General features: G+C 41.7%; 1 protein-coding gene across 1 annotated transcript in view; it reads left to right on the top strand.

Annotated features, from left to right (window-relative positions):
• The window catches only part of LOC126204019 (uncharacterized), a 118,352-nt gene that overhangs the window by 74,927 nt on the left and 29,498 nt on the right, over window positions 1–13,927 (top strand). Inside the window, exon 5 of the mRNA XM_049938448.1 lies at window positions 10,031–10,132. Within this exon, the coding sequence (XP_049794405.1) occupies window positions 10,031–10,132 (102 nt within the window). The remainder of the gene's footprint in view (window positions 1–10,030; window positions 10,133–13,927) is intronic.

Here is a 13,927-nt window from a genome sequence, read left to right as displayed (position 1 = left end):
GTCTGTGTGTGTGTTTTGTTATCTGCGAATGTGTCGTGTTTTGTGAGAATGCATTTTCTTCATTGTGTGTCTTTTGTTATGTGTGATTGTGTTATTCTGTATGTAAGTTTTTGTTTGTGTGTGGTTATGAGAGAGAGAGAGAGAGAGAGAGAGAGAGAGAGAGAGAGAGAGCGAGAGCGAACCACAGATCCCCATAAACAATAGAGACACTACAACACACACAGAAACGCAAAACAGTAAGACGCATGAGATGAGTAATAGAAACAAGTGGTACATGTTAACATACAAACAAGATCAACACACAGAATAGCAAATTTACTAAAGAAACAAGGATTTGACATTGCATACAGAATAAGAAACACAGTTCAGTCACATTTACAAACAACAATAGTCAAACCAGATTTATGACAGACTGGAATTCCATAACTAGGTATAAAGAAAACATGACAAGCTGGAAGAATGAAAATAGCCATTTTACCTTTGCTGAACACCTGATAAAACATGGGCATGAACCATCGGAAATGGAACATGTCACGAAAATTATTAGAGTGAAAAATTACAACAAAAGACTTCTGACGTTAAAGGAAAAGTATCATATACGAAGAGCCGTTGCAAGAATAAGAAAGTAATTAACGACCAAACCGATATAAGCAATAAGTGACCATGTTATCCACCAAAACAATAACACACAGAAGTTTGGAACATAACCAGAATCAGTAATTAATGAATCCTATCCCTCCCCCTTTCGTCTGTCTGTCTGTCTGTCTGTCTCTCTCTCTCTCTCTCTCTCTCTCTCTCTCTCTCTCACACACACACACACACACACCCATACATCCACACACATTCATATTCTGTGTTATATTGATTCCGTGCTTTTCACATGCATCCCTCATCTTTCATAGACAGGTTAATTTGAGCAACAATTTTGACTGTTAGTGTTCAAAATCTGTCAGATTCTCGATGTGGATTATTTTGATTTACGTTGTCTAACGTTATGTTTCATTAGCTGAAAGAGAAACAAAGCATAATCAGAAATGACTGTGCAACGTAACGTTACATTCTCGTTAAAAGAATAAGAAAGCGATCAATGCTTAGTGTGACAAGAACGCTGCTACGAGCACCTTTCTGCTAAAAGATGTAGGTTTTGTCTCCTGCACAGATAACACATCGCACGACACATTGATCGTTGCTAGCGTGAACTTCATATCTGCCGTTTTACGTAGGTTACTTATAAGTTAGTAGCTGTAAATGGTTTACGACATCAACATCAACTTTTTCAAGAGCCACGTCCGCTGAGGTTATTTCAGTTTATTTCCTTCGAAGTGGGAGTCATTCTCTTACGGTAAAACAGTTTCTCTGCTACCGTGGCAAAATGTACACGTGGAAAGTGCTTCCTACCACATTGCGGCAACGGCTCAAGAGAAATGAAATAACCAACTTCTGCGTGCAAGATCACACGACTTCTCCAAGCAGTCCCCACCAACGATATTCGGCCTCAAGTAATTTAGAACTTCTCCAGTTCATTTTTGCTTCTACGTTGTGAAAAAGCATGTAGTCTTTATAGACACGCAAAGAACTACATCCAACTGTGATAGTAGTTTGCCCAGTAAATTTAGTTGCTCGAAAACGTAGCATTAGGAGACATGAACTACTACTATATCCTGCTATTATACCGCAAATATGAACTTACAAGGAAACTTTCACGTAATCAAATGGCTCTAAGCACTATGGGACTTAACATCTGAGGTCATCAGTCCCCTAGACTTAGAACTACTTAAACCTAACTAACCTAAGGACATCACACACATCCATGCCCGAGGCAGGCTTCGAACCTGCGACAGTATCAGCCACGTGGTTCCGGACTGAAGCGCCCATAACCGCTCGGCCACAGCGGCCGGCTCCATGTAATCGCTGACGAAAATGACCTCCTGAATCATCTCCATATTCGATTTACATAATTCATCTAAAGCTGAGATATAGATATATTTGATACTAGTACTGCAAGAAGCAGTTACGCACATAAGAACGTGCTTATTTCTTGAACAAACTACATCTTGTAGTATTGGACCTGAAGATTTTCTGTATGTCAGATAAAGGCTTTCTTCACCGAGCCAATAGCGACTACTGTTTGGTTATACAGCATGTCTTTAGCAATGATCCGTAACATGTTCAGTTGCCTCAAAACCTCAATTCCGTTTCTAACTAGAGAATCCGAAAATTCTTGGGCACTTACTTGGATTTTATCTAAGACTGAGAAAGAAATTGTTTTACGAGTATTGCATTGTGAACTTCCCTTTATTTCAGTCTAAAGCACTTTTTATGACGCAATCTTTACCGGTTTCAGTCTTACATTTGACAACGTATCTAATGAACATTTGAGTCACCACATGCGTTCCGTTACCAGTCACATCTAATGACGGCCAATGTAGGGCTAAAACGGTTTTTACTACGTCGTGGAATGTGATTGTGGCTGAGGTAAGGGGAACTTAACGTCAGTCAAATTCTTGTACCACGAAATGTCGATTCTTTTGTAGTAAAACACCTAGAAGTAACCGTCCTGAGTCACCTAACAAGAAATGACCGCACAAATGAAACTGTGGGAATTGCAGACGTCGTGCTAAGATTCACTGGAAGAATTTTATGGAAATGTAATCCGATCACGAAAGAAGTCGCTTATAAAACACGTGTTCCTTCGATTCATGAGTACTGTTCTTCAGTCTGGGACTCTTACCTAGTGGAATTAACAGAAGAGACAGCGAATGCCCAACGAAGAGCGCCTCTTTGGTCACGGGCTCCTTAACAAAGCGCGAGAGCCTTACGGAAATGCTCGGGAACTCCTACGACAGTAGTCACAGTTGTGTGTCACGCAGAAGGTTGCTGTTTAAAACTCCGAGAGTGTACGTCGGATGAAGAGTTTGGCATCATATTCTTCCTCAAGCAACGGCCATGATGAAGGAACCAGAGCAATTATGACTGATATGAAAATTCCCCCCTCCCCCCCAATGAACCATGGACCTTGCCGTTGGTGGGGAGGCTTGCGTGCCTCAGCGATACAGATAGCCGTACCGTAGGTACAACCACAACGGAGGGGTATCTGTTGAGAGGCCAGACAAACGTGTGGTTCCTGAAGAGGGGCAGCAGCCTTTTCAGTAGTTGCAAGGGCAACAGTCTGGATGATTGACTGATCTGGCCTTGTAACAATAACCAAAACGGCCTTGCTGTGCTTGTACTGCGAACGGCTGAAAGCAAGGGGAAACTACGGCCGTAATTTTTCCCGAGGGCATGCAGCTTTACTGTATGATTAAATGATGATGGCGTCCTCTTGGGTAAAATATTCCGGAGGTAAAATAGTCCCCCATTCGGATCTCCGGGCGGGGACTACTCAAGAGGATGTCGTTATCAGGAGAAAGAAAACTGGCGTTCTACGGATCGGAGCGTGGAATGTCAGGTCCCTTAATCGGGCAGGTAGGTTAGAAAATTTGAAAAGGGAAATGGATAGGTTAAAGTTAGATATAGTGGGAATTAGTGAAGTTCGGTGGCAGGAGGAACACTTCTGGTGAGGTGACTACAGGGTTATAAACACAAAGTCAAATAGGGGTAATGCAGGAGTAGGTTTAATAATGAATAGGAAAATAGGAACGCGGGTAAGCTACTACAAACAGCTTAATGAACGCATTATTGTGGCCAAGATAGATACGAAGCCCACACCTACTACAGTAGTACAAGTTTATATGCCAACTAGCTCTGCAGATGACGAAGAAATTGAAGAAATGTATGATGAAATAAAAGAAATTATTCAGATAGTGAAGGGAGACGAAAATTTAATAGTCATGGGTGACTGGAATTCGAGTGTAGGAAAAGGGAGAGAAGGAAACATAGTAGGTGAATATGGATTGGGGCTAAGAAATGAAAGAGGAAGCCGCCTGGTAGAATTTTGCACAGAGCACAACTTAATCATAGCTAACACTTGGTTTAAGAATAATGATAGAGGGTTGTATACATGGAAGAACCCTGGAGATACTAAAAGGTATCAGATAGATTATATAATGGTAAGACAGAGATTTAGGAACCAGGTTTTAAATTGTAAGACATTTCCAGGGGCAGATGTGGACTCTGACCACAATCTATTGGTTATGACCTGTAGATTATAACTGAAGAAACTGCAAAAAGCTGGGAATTTAATGAGATGGGACCTGGATAAACTGAAAGAACCAGAGGTTGTACAGAGTTTCAGGGAGAGCATAAGGGAACAATTGACAGGAATGGGGGAAAGAAATACAGTAGAAGAAGAATGGGTAGCTTTGAGGGATGAAGTAGTGAAGGCAGCAGAGGATCAAGTAGGTAAAAAGACGAGGGCTAGTATAAATCCTTGGGTAACAGAAGAAATATTGAATTTAATTGATGAAAGGAGAAAATATAAAAATGCAGTAAATGAAGCAGGCAAAAAGGAATACAAACGTCTCAAAAATGAGATCGACAGGAAGTGCAAAATGGCTAAGCAGGGGGGCTAGAGGACAAATGTAAGGATGTAGAGGCTTATCTCACTAGGGGTAAGATAGATACTGCCTACAGGAAAATTAAAGAGACCTTTGGAGATAAGAGAACGACTTGTGTGAACATCAAGAGCTCAGATGGAAACCCAGTTCTAAGTGAAGAAGGGAAAGCAGAAAGGTGGAAGGAGTATATAGAGGGTCTATACAAGGGCGATGTACTTGAGGACAATATTATGGAAATGGAAGAGGATGTAGATGAATATGAAATGGGAGATACGATACTGCGTGAAGAGTTTGACAGAGCACTGAAAGACCTGAGTCGAAACAAGGCCCCCGGAGTAGACAACATTCCATTGGAACTACTGACGGCCTTGGGAGAGCCAGTCCTGACAAAACTCTACCATCTGGTGAGCAAGATGTATGAAACAGGCGAAATACCCTTAGACTTCAAGAAGAATATAATAATTCCAATTTCAAAGAAAGCAGGTGTTGACAGATGTGAGAATTACCGAACAATCAGTTTAATAAGCCACAGCTGCAAAATACTAACACGAATTCTTTACAGACGAATGGAAAAACTAGTAGAAGTGGACCTCGGGGAAGATCAGTTTGGATTCCGTAGAAATACTGGAACACGTGAGGCAATACTGACCTTACGACTTATCTTAGAAGAAAGATTAAGGAAAGGCAAACCTACGTTTCTAGCATTTGTAGACTTAGAGAAAGCTTTTGACAATGTTGACTGGAATACTCTCTCTCAAATTCTAAAGGTGGCAGGGGTAAAATACAGGGAGCGAAAGGCTATTTACAATTTGTACAGAAACCAGATGGCAGTTATAAGAGTCGAGGGGCATGAAAGGGAAGCAGTGGTTGGGAAGGGAGTAAGACAGGGTTGTAGCCTTTCCCCGATGTTATTCAATCTGTATATTGAGCTAGCAGTAAAGGAAACAAAAGAAAAATTCGGAGTAGGTATTAAAATCCATGGAGAAGAAATCAAAACTTTGAGGTTCGCCGATGACATTGTAATTCTGTCAGATACAGCAAAGGACTTGGAAGAGCAGTTGAACGGAATGGATGGTGTCTTGAAGGGAGGATATAAGATGAACATCAATAAAAGCAAAACGAGGATAATGGAATGTAGTCGAATTAAGTCGGGTGATGTTGAGGGTATTAGATTAGGAAATGAGACACTTAAAGTAGTAAAGGTGTTTTGCTATTTGGGGAGCAAAATAACTGCTGATGGTCGAAGTAGAGAGGATATAAAATGTAGACTGGCAATGGCTAGGAAAGCGTTTCTGAAGAAGAGAAATTTGTTAACATTGAGTATAGATTTAAGTGTCAGGAAGTAATTTCTGAAAGTATTTGTATGGAGTGTAGCCATGTATAGAAGTGAAACATGCACGGTAAATAGTTTGGACAAGAAGAGAATAGAAGCTTTCGAAATGTGGTGCTACAGAAGAATGTTGAAGATTAAATGGGTAGATCACATAACTAATGAGGTGGTACTGAAGAGGATTGGGGAGAAGAGGAGTTTGTGGCACAACTTGACCAGAAGAAGGGATCGGTTGGTAGGACATGTTCTGAGGCATCAAGGGATCACCAATTTAGTATTGGAGGGCAGCGTGGAGGGTAAAAATCGTAGGGGGAGACCAAGAGATGAATACACTAAGCAGATTCAGAAGGATGTAGGTTGCAGTAGGTACTGGGAGATGAAGAATCTTGCACAGGATAGAGTAGCATGGAGAGCTGCATCAAACCAGTCTCAGGACTGAAGACCACAACAACAACAATAACATAAAAATTTATCTGCAGTCGTTCCTTACAAGCGTCATTCGTTAATCGATCAGGTACAGGGAAAACTCTGGTGTTACCAGTGATAACCTCCGCCACACACTCTAAGATGGCTTACGGACTATAGACGCAAATGTGTAATACTATAATTGGTTTGATGTAGTTTTCCATTGCTGGCTTTTGGCAATTATCCTCTTGAGCGTAACTAATGCTGACCACCACATTGACGAACTGCCTTACACAGTGGAATATCTGTGGCTGTGAAGGCCATTCGTTTCTTCGACAGCAACTTCAAGTACGGTTTTCAGTAGTGACTCATGTCTCACTATGTTCCCATTATTCTAATGGCTCTGAGCACTATAGGACTTAACTTCTGAGGTCATCAGTCCCCCAGAACTTAGAACTGCTTAAACCTAACTAGCCTAAGAACATCACACACATCCATGCCCGAGGCAGGATTCGAACCTGCGACCGCAGCGGTCGCGCGGCTCCAGACTGTAGCGCCTAGAACCGTGGTCGGAGCTCATTTTCATCCAGAAAGGAATTTCCTTGGAAGTTGTTCGACAGAGAGTGGAAAAGTGTAAATCTGAGGGCGAAAGATCAGGTAAATAAAGTCTGATGTGGAATGGCTTTCCAACCCAGCTCCTGTGTAGTATTTTTTGTAAATCTAGCAGATTGCGAGCGGCTGTTATAGCGGAGTAGCATCACTTCACGCAGTCTTCATGGTCGTTATTCTGGGACGTCACAACGGTTGATAACAAACGTTAGCAGTGATGGTTATATCCGGGGGAAGCAATTCGTAGTACACCATACCTTCGTTGTTCCACGAGATACAGAACATTATGGTTTTGTACGAGGAGTTGCTGCTTTGTTTGGGCTCAACCATTAATTTCTTTTCCTCATGGCAGCCCTAAAGATACCATTTCTCGTCATCAGTAACGTTATAGGAAAAGAATGGTTCGTGTACTTCACGAGCCAGTTGATGACGACCAAGCAGAGATACACATATGACCACCCACCGAGTTTTGTGATTTTGGTTTAGGGGACGCGATCCCCTTGCACCCGATTTTTGAATCTTCTCCATGCAAATGTAGCACGATTGTGGTATGATCACAGTTCATCACATTTGCCGGTTCTCGATTACAATAAAGTGGATCATTGTGAATTAATGCGTCTAAACGATCTCCATCAAACATTGAACATCTTCATGAACATGGAGAGTCAGTAGTGTCAAAACGATCCTCCTTAAATCGAGAAAACCATTTTTCTGCCGTGGTCTGTGCACTGGCAATGTCCCCCTACACGGCACATATATTTCTGGCTGTTACCCCTCTGCTAAACTCGTACAGAAGAATAAGCCGGAAATGTTCCAATTTCACCACTTAGCACTCCATTTCCTAGCGTCCACAGCTCCTCTAATTATCTCCAAATGACAAAATGACAATATGTAAACTCAAATAGCAACAATGAACTATAAATGAAAAATGACAATCGATAAATAAACCCATAGCGACCGGAATACCAACATGCAAAACAAAAACTCCACGAACTTATCCACCAACCTAAACATTTTACGTGTTCTTTTCAGCATTACTAGACTATTTTTATCCTTAGCTCGTTGGAAGACGCCTTCAGTCCCTATTTGACCCCTCCATGTGGACTTAGTCTCCCTACCAAGACGCTGTGAAGGTTTCGAATCATTTCCTTTTCTCTTCCCAATTGTCCAAGTTTGGCTCCTTTCAGAGCTTTTACTTAGTAATCGCGAAAGCGTTACGGAGATGATAGATAAACTCCAGTGGAAGACTCTGCAAAACAGACGCTCAGCAGCTCGGTACGGGCTTTTGTTTAAGTTTCTAGAACATACCTTCACCCAGGACTCAAGCAGTATATTGCTCCCTCCTACGTATATCTCGCGAAGAGACCACGAGGACAAAATCAGAGAGATTTTCACGAACAATACTAGACTGGAATAGAAGGGAGAACCGATAGAGGTACTCAAGGTACCCTCCGCCACACACCGTCAGGTGGCTCGCAGAGTATGGATGTAGATGTAGACGTAGAACCTTTTTATGATCTCATGCTTTACGTTTGTGAAAGTTAGCAGCTGTTCTTTTCTTTTTGCAGGAAGCTCTTCTGCAATGTGCGATCCTTGCTACATATTCCATCACTTTTCCCTTCTACTACCGAGGCCGGAAATTTTTACCTCTAGGCAAAGGAAGCGAAACTGTACTGTGTTAGCACACTTCCGCCCCAGACAACAGTGGCGGCTTGTCCTTCTGCACCCCTACCTGCATCATCCTTATCAGTGTCCTCACCATCATTTGGCAGAGCAAGTACAAATTCACGCTCTTGACATGTATCAAATACGTCAGACAAAGTTTCATCATCTTCTTCTGTTGAGAACTGGAATCATTCATTCGCACGCTGTTGTAGCGACAGAGGCTTTCATTACAAATACTGGCGGTTGATACAGATAGATTAGATTAGATTAGATTGGATTAATACTAGTTCCATGGATCATGAGTACGATGTTCCGTAATGATGTGAAACGAGTCAAATTTTCCAATACGTGACATAATTAAGGTAATTTAACAATATAATTAAGTTAATATAACAACTTTTTAAATTTAAAAAAAATTTTAATAATTTGTTTGGTTTTTTCTTAATTTATATCTAAAAATTCCTCTGTTGAGTAGGAGGAGTTGTCATTCAGAAATTCTTTTAATTTCTTCTTAAATACTTGTTGGTTATCTGTCAGACTTTTGATACTATTTGGTAAGTGAGCAAAGACTTTAGTGGCAGTATAATTCACCCATTTCTGTGCCAAAGTTAGATTTAATCTTGAATAGTGAAGATCATCCTTTCTCCTAGTATTGTAGTTACGCACACTGCTATTACTTTTGAATTGGGTTTGGTTGTTAATAACAAATTTCATAAGAGAGTATATATACTGAGAAGCTACTGCGAATATCCCTAGATCCTTAAATAAATGTCTGCAGGATGATCTTGGTTGGACTCCAGCTATTATTCTGATTACACGCTTTTGTGCAATAAATACTTTATTCCTCAGTGATGCATTACCCCAAAATATGATGCCATATGCAAGCAATGAGTGAAAATAGGCGTAGTAAGTTAATTTACTAAGATGTTTATCACCAAAATTTGCAATGACCCTTATTGCATAAGTAGCTGAACTCAAACGTTTCAGCAGATCATCAATGTATTTCTTCCAATTTAATCTCTCATCAATGGACACACCTAAAATTTTTGAATATTCTACCTTAGCTATATGCTTCTGATTAAGGTCTATATTTATTAATGGCGTCATACCATTTACTGTACGGAACTGTATGTACTGTGTCTTATCAAAATTCAGTGAGAGTCCGTTTACAAGGAACCACTTAGTATACTAACGTTCTCAAGAACTATCGAAAATCATTATGAAATTAAGTGTTCCATTTCAAAAAAGGAAACAATCTTGTGTAAACACCTCTTTACCAAAGTCAACCAAAGCAACGAGCGCTGTCTTTGCCTCATTATTTTGTATCAGCCAAACAAAGAATAGAAATAAAGACATACAGTGGAGGGTTTTTCCGAGAAGAAATGGCAGTGTATCGATGTGAGTACATTTATGCGAAAAGCGACCGCACCACTCCCTGTGCCGTTGCAGCCATAAACGCAGCAGCAGAGGGGTGGGGACGCCCGACCGGCCGGTATATAGGGCGCCACCGCGGCGCCTGGGACAGTCGACCGCCGCGTCACCAGCGCCGACGCAGCCACCACCATGAAGCTGGCGCTCGCACTTTGCGGAGTGATCCTCTTCGTCGTATTGGTCGAGGCAGACCGGGGTGAGTTCTGAGGTTGACGTGTTCCTCGCAAAAGCGCTGTCCAGCGGCTGGTCCAGGTTAGGGCTACCATCTTAACGGCTCTTTCTTCTACTTGAGGTACTTCGCTACCGCGACGTCACTGATATTAGGCCATAAAGCAAAGCAGCCATTGTATGACACTTCTTCCTGCAGCATAAAACAGACGGTAAATGTTTCCTTAGCCACACTCCCCAGTTTTACCACGTCGGCGCCTCATATGCTGTCGTCACCAAGACTTGTACATAATTGCAGGGTAATGTACAGTGCCTGGCGGAGCTTACTCTGTGCTGTTCCTGGTCATTCCCTATCCTGCTGCACTCTCAACTGGTGTAAGCAAGATTGTCACCGTATGATTATTGCAACCACTAGAACTTGCTAACTGTAGTAAAGTCTCGGTACCCCTCCTGATGCCCTTCTTCCACACAACACCCTCAGTTACCAAATTAACTGTTCTTTAATGCCTAAAAATGCGTCCTATCAATTTGTCTACAACTTTCTGTTTCTTATTTGGTAATATAATTTCCTCAGCATCATCCGAGTTAATTCGACTACATTCCATCACTCTTGCTGTACTTTTGTTGACGTGCATCTTATAACTGCTTTTCAAGACCCACTGTTCATTCCGTTCAATTGATATCCCTAGGTTTTTGCTGTCCCTTACACTTTCATCGGTGTATCTCAAATATTTCACTTATATCCCTGAATATGGCAATTCCTTTTCCAAAATTCTTCTTTACTGCTTCCTCTAAGTACAGATTGAATCGCAGGAGAGATAGCCTATAATCCTGTCTTACTCACTTCTCATTTGTTGCCTCCGTTTCATGACCATCTTTAATTTCTGCAGCCTGGTTTCTACATTACTTCATACACTTTAAGCGAATGTATACGGTCATTTTTAGTGGACGTTAATATGGAGTGAGTCTTTCTTCTTTATGACGGTTTTGATGGGGACACATTAAATGAGGTGAAACTTCCTGGCAGATTAAAACTGTGTGCCCGACCGAGACTCGAACTCGGGACATTTGCCTTTCGCGCGCAAGTGCTCTACCATCTGAGCTAGCGAAGCACGACTCACGCCCGGTCCTCACAGCTTTACTTCTGCCAGTATCTCGTCTCCTACCTTCCAAACTTTACATAAGCTCTCCTGCGAACCTTACAGAACTAGCTCTCCTGAAAGAAGGGATACTGCGGAAACATGGCTTAGCCACAGCCTGGGGTATGTTTCCAGAATGAGAAACATTAAATGAGGTGTCTGTAGAGAAGTGACATCCCTTTCACCCTCAATAACGAAAACCAGAGATAATGCGTTATAACAGCGTGCATTGTTATACTGATGCAAACAATTATCTTCTCCAAACTATTTCACGACTGTACGAAGTACACAGTATTGTAAAATGTGTACATATCCTTCCGTCCTTAGCATTTTGATAAGCACAATTAAGAATCATACCTTAACCAAGTAAAACACTCCCATGCCGTAACACCACCTCCTCGCTGTTGGAACCACACAAGATGGCAGGTAACTTCCTGCAGGCATTAGCCAAACCCAAACCCTTCCATCGCATTGCCACAGGGTACAGCGTGATTCACCATACCAGTTCACTCGTATGCATCATAAACTACTGATTGGCGTCGCTCTCTACACCAACACTAATGTCGCTTAGCACTGACTGCAGAAATATGTGGCTCATCTGTAACTGTTGGACCACTGTCCTACATACTTTTTAACACCATACTCGCAGTCATTGCGTTAGCTGGACTTCTGGTAGCACTTTGGAAATCACGGGGCATTCGTTAGCCTGATTTCAAGTGATCATGTGATTTTTTACAACAACCCTCCATAATGCACCACTGTTCCTGCCCGTCAGTACCTTAGGTCATCAACATCTGCATTTACAAGGATACTCTGCAAATTACATTTAAGTGCTTGGCAGAGGGTTCATCGAACCGCCTTCACAATTTTCTATTATTACATTCTCGTATAGCACGCGGAAAGAACGAACACTTGTATCTTCCTGTGCGAGCTCCGATTTCCTTAACTTTATCTAGCTGATCGTTTCTCCCGATGTAGGTTTGTGTCAACATGTTTTCGCATTCGGAGGAGAAAGTTGGTGATAGGAATTTCGTGAAAAGGTTCCGGCGTAACGAAAAACGACTTTCTTTTAATGATGTCCAGCCCAAATCCTGTATCATTTCAGTGACACTCTCTCCCATATTTCGCGATAATACAAAACGTGTTGCCCTTCTTTGAACTTTCCCGATGTACTGCGTCAGTCCTATCTGGTAAGGATCCCACACCGCCCAGCAGTATTCTAAAAGAGGACGAACAAGCGTAGTGTAGGCAGTCTCCTTAGTACACCTGTTACATTTTCTAAAAGTCCTGCTAATAAAACGCAATCTTTGGTTAGCCTTCCCCACAACATTTTCTGTGTGTTCCTTCCAATTTAAGTTGTAACTGTAATTCCTACGTATTTAGTTGAATTTACGGCCTTTATATTTTACTGATTTATCGTGTAACCGAGGTTCAACGAATTCCTTTTAGCACTCATGTGGATGACATCACACGTTTCGTTATTTAGGGCCAACTGCCAATTTTCGCAGCATTCAGATATCTTTTCTAAATCGTTTATTAGTCGATAAACAACAGCGTCATCTCCAAACAACCTAAGACGGCTGCTCAGCTTGTCTCCCAAATCGTTTATATAGATAAGGAACAGCAAAGGGCCTATAACACTACCTTGGGGAACGCCAGAAATCACTTCTGTTTTACTAGATGACTTTCCGTCAGTTACTACGAACTGTGACCTCTCTGACAGGAAATCGCAAATCCAGTCACATAACTCACACGATATTCCATAAGCACGCAATTTCACTACGAGCCGATTGTGTGGTACCGTGTCAAAAGCCTTCCGGAAATCCACAAAGACGGAATCGATCTGGAAATAGCACTCAACTCTTCATGCGAATAAAGAGCTAGTTGTGTTTCACAGGAACGATGTTTCCTAAACCCATCTTGACTGTGTGTCAATAGACCGTTTTCTTTGAGGTAATTCATAATGTTCGAACACAAGATATGTTCCAAAATCCCACTCCATATCGACTTTAATGTTATGGGTCTGTAACTAAGCGTATAATTCCTACTACCTTTCTTGAATATTGGTATGACCTATGCAACTTTCCAGTCTTTGGGTACGGATCCTTCGTCGAGCGAACGGTTGTGTATGGTTGTTAAGCATGGAGCTAATGAATCATCATACTCTGAAAGGAGCCTAATTGGTATACCGTCTGGACCAGAAGACTTGCTTTCAATCAGTGATTTAAGTTGCTTCACTACTCCGAAGATATTTACTTCTACGTTGCTAATGTTGACAGCTGTTCTTGATTCGAATTCTGGAATATTTACTCCGTCTTCTTTTGTGAAGGCATTTCGGAAGGCTGTGTTTAGTAACTCGGCTTTGGCAGCACTGTCTTCACTGTCTTCGATAGTATCTCCATTGCTGTCACGCAGAGAAGGCATTGATTGTTTCCGCTAACGTACTTCAAATACGACCAGAACCTCTTTGGATTTTCTGCCAGGTTTCGAGGCAAAGTTTCGTTCTGGAAACTGTTATAAGCATCTCGCATTGAAGTTCACGGTAAATTTCGAGCTTCTGTAAAAGATCACCAATCTTGGGGATTTTGTGCCTCTTTAAACTTGGCATGTTTATTTCGTTGTTTCTGCAACAGTGTTCTGATCCGTTTTGTGTACCAAGGAGGATCAGTTCCGTCGTTTCTTTA

The sequence above is a fragment of the Schistocerca nitens genome, chromosome 9, assembly GCF_023898315.1.
Source record: "Schistocerca nitens isolate TAMUIC-IGC-003100 chromosome 9, iqSchNite1.1, whole genome shotgun sequence".
In the NCBI taxonomy this organism is placed as follows: domain Eukaryota; kingdom Metazoa; phylum Arthropoda; class Insecta; order Orthoptera; family Acrididae; genus Schistocerca; species Schistocerca nitens.
Note: the sequence above shows the minus strand (reverse complement) of the source record. Positions and strands in the feature narration are given on the sequence as shown.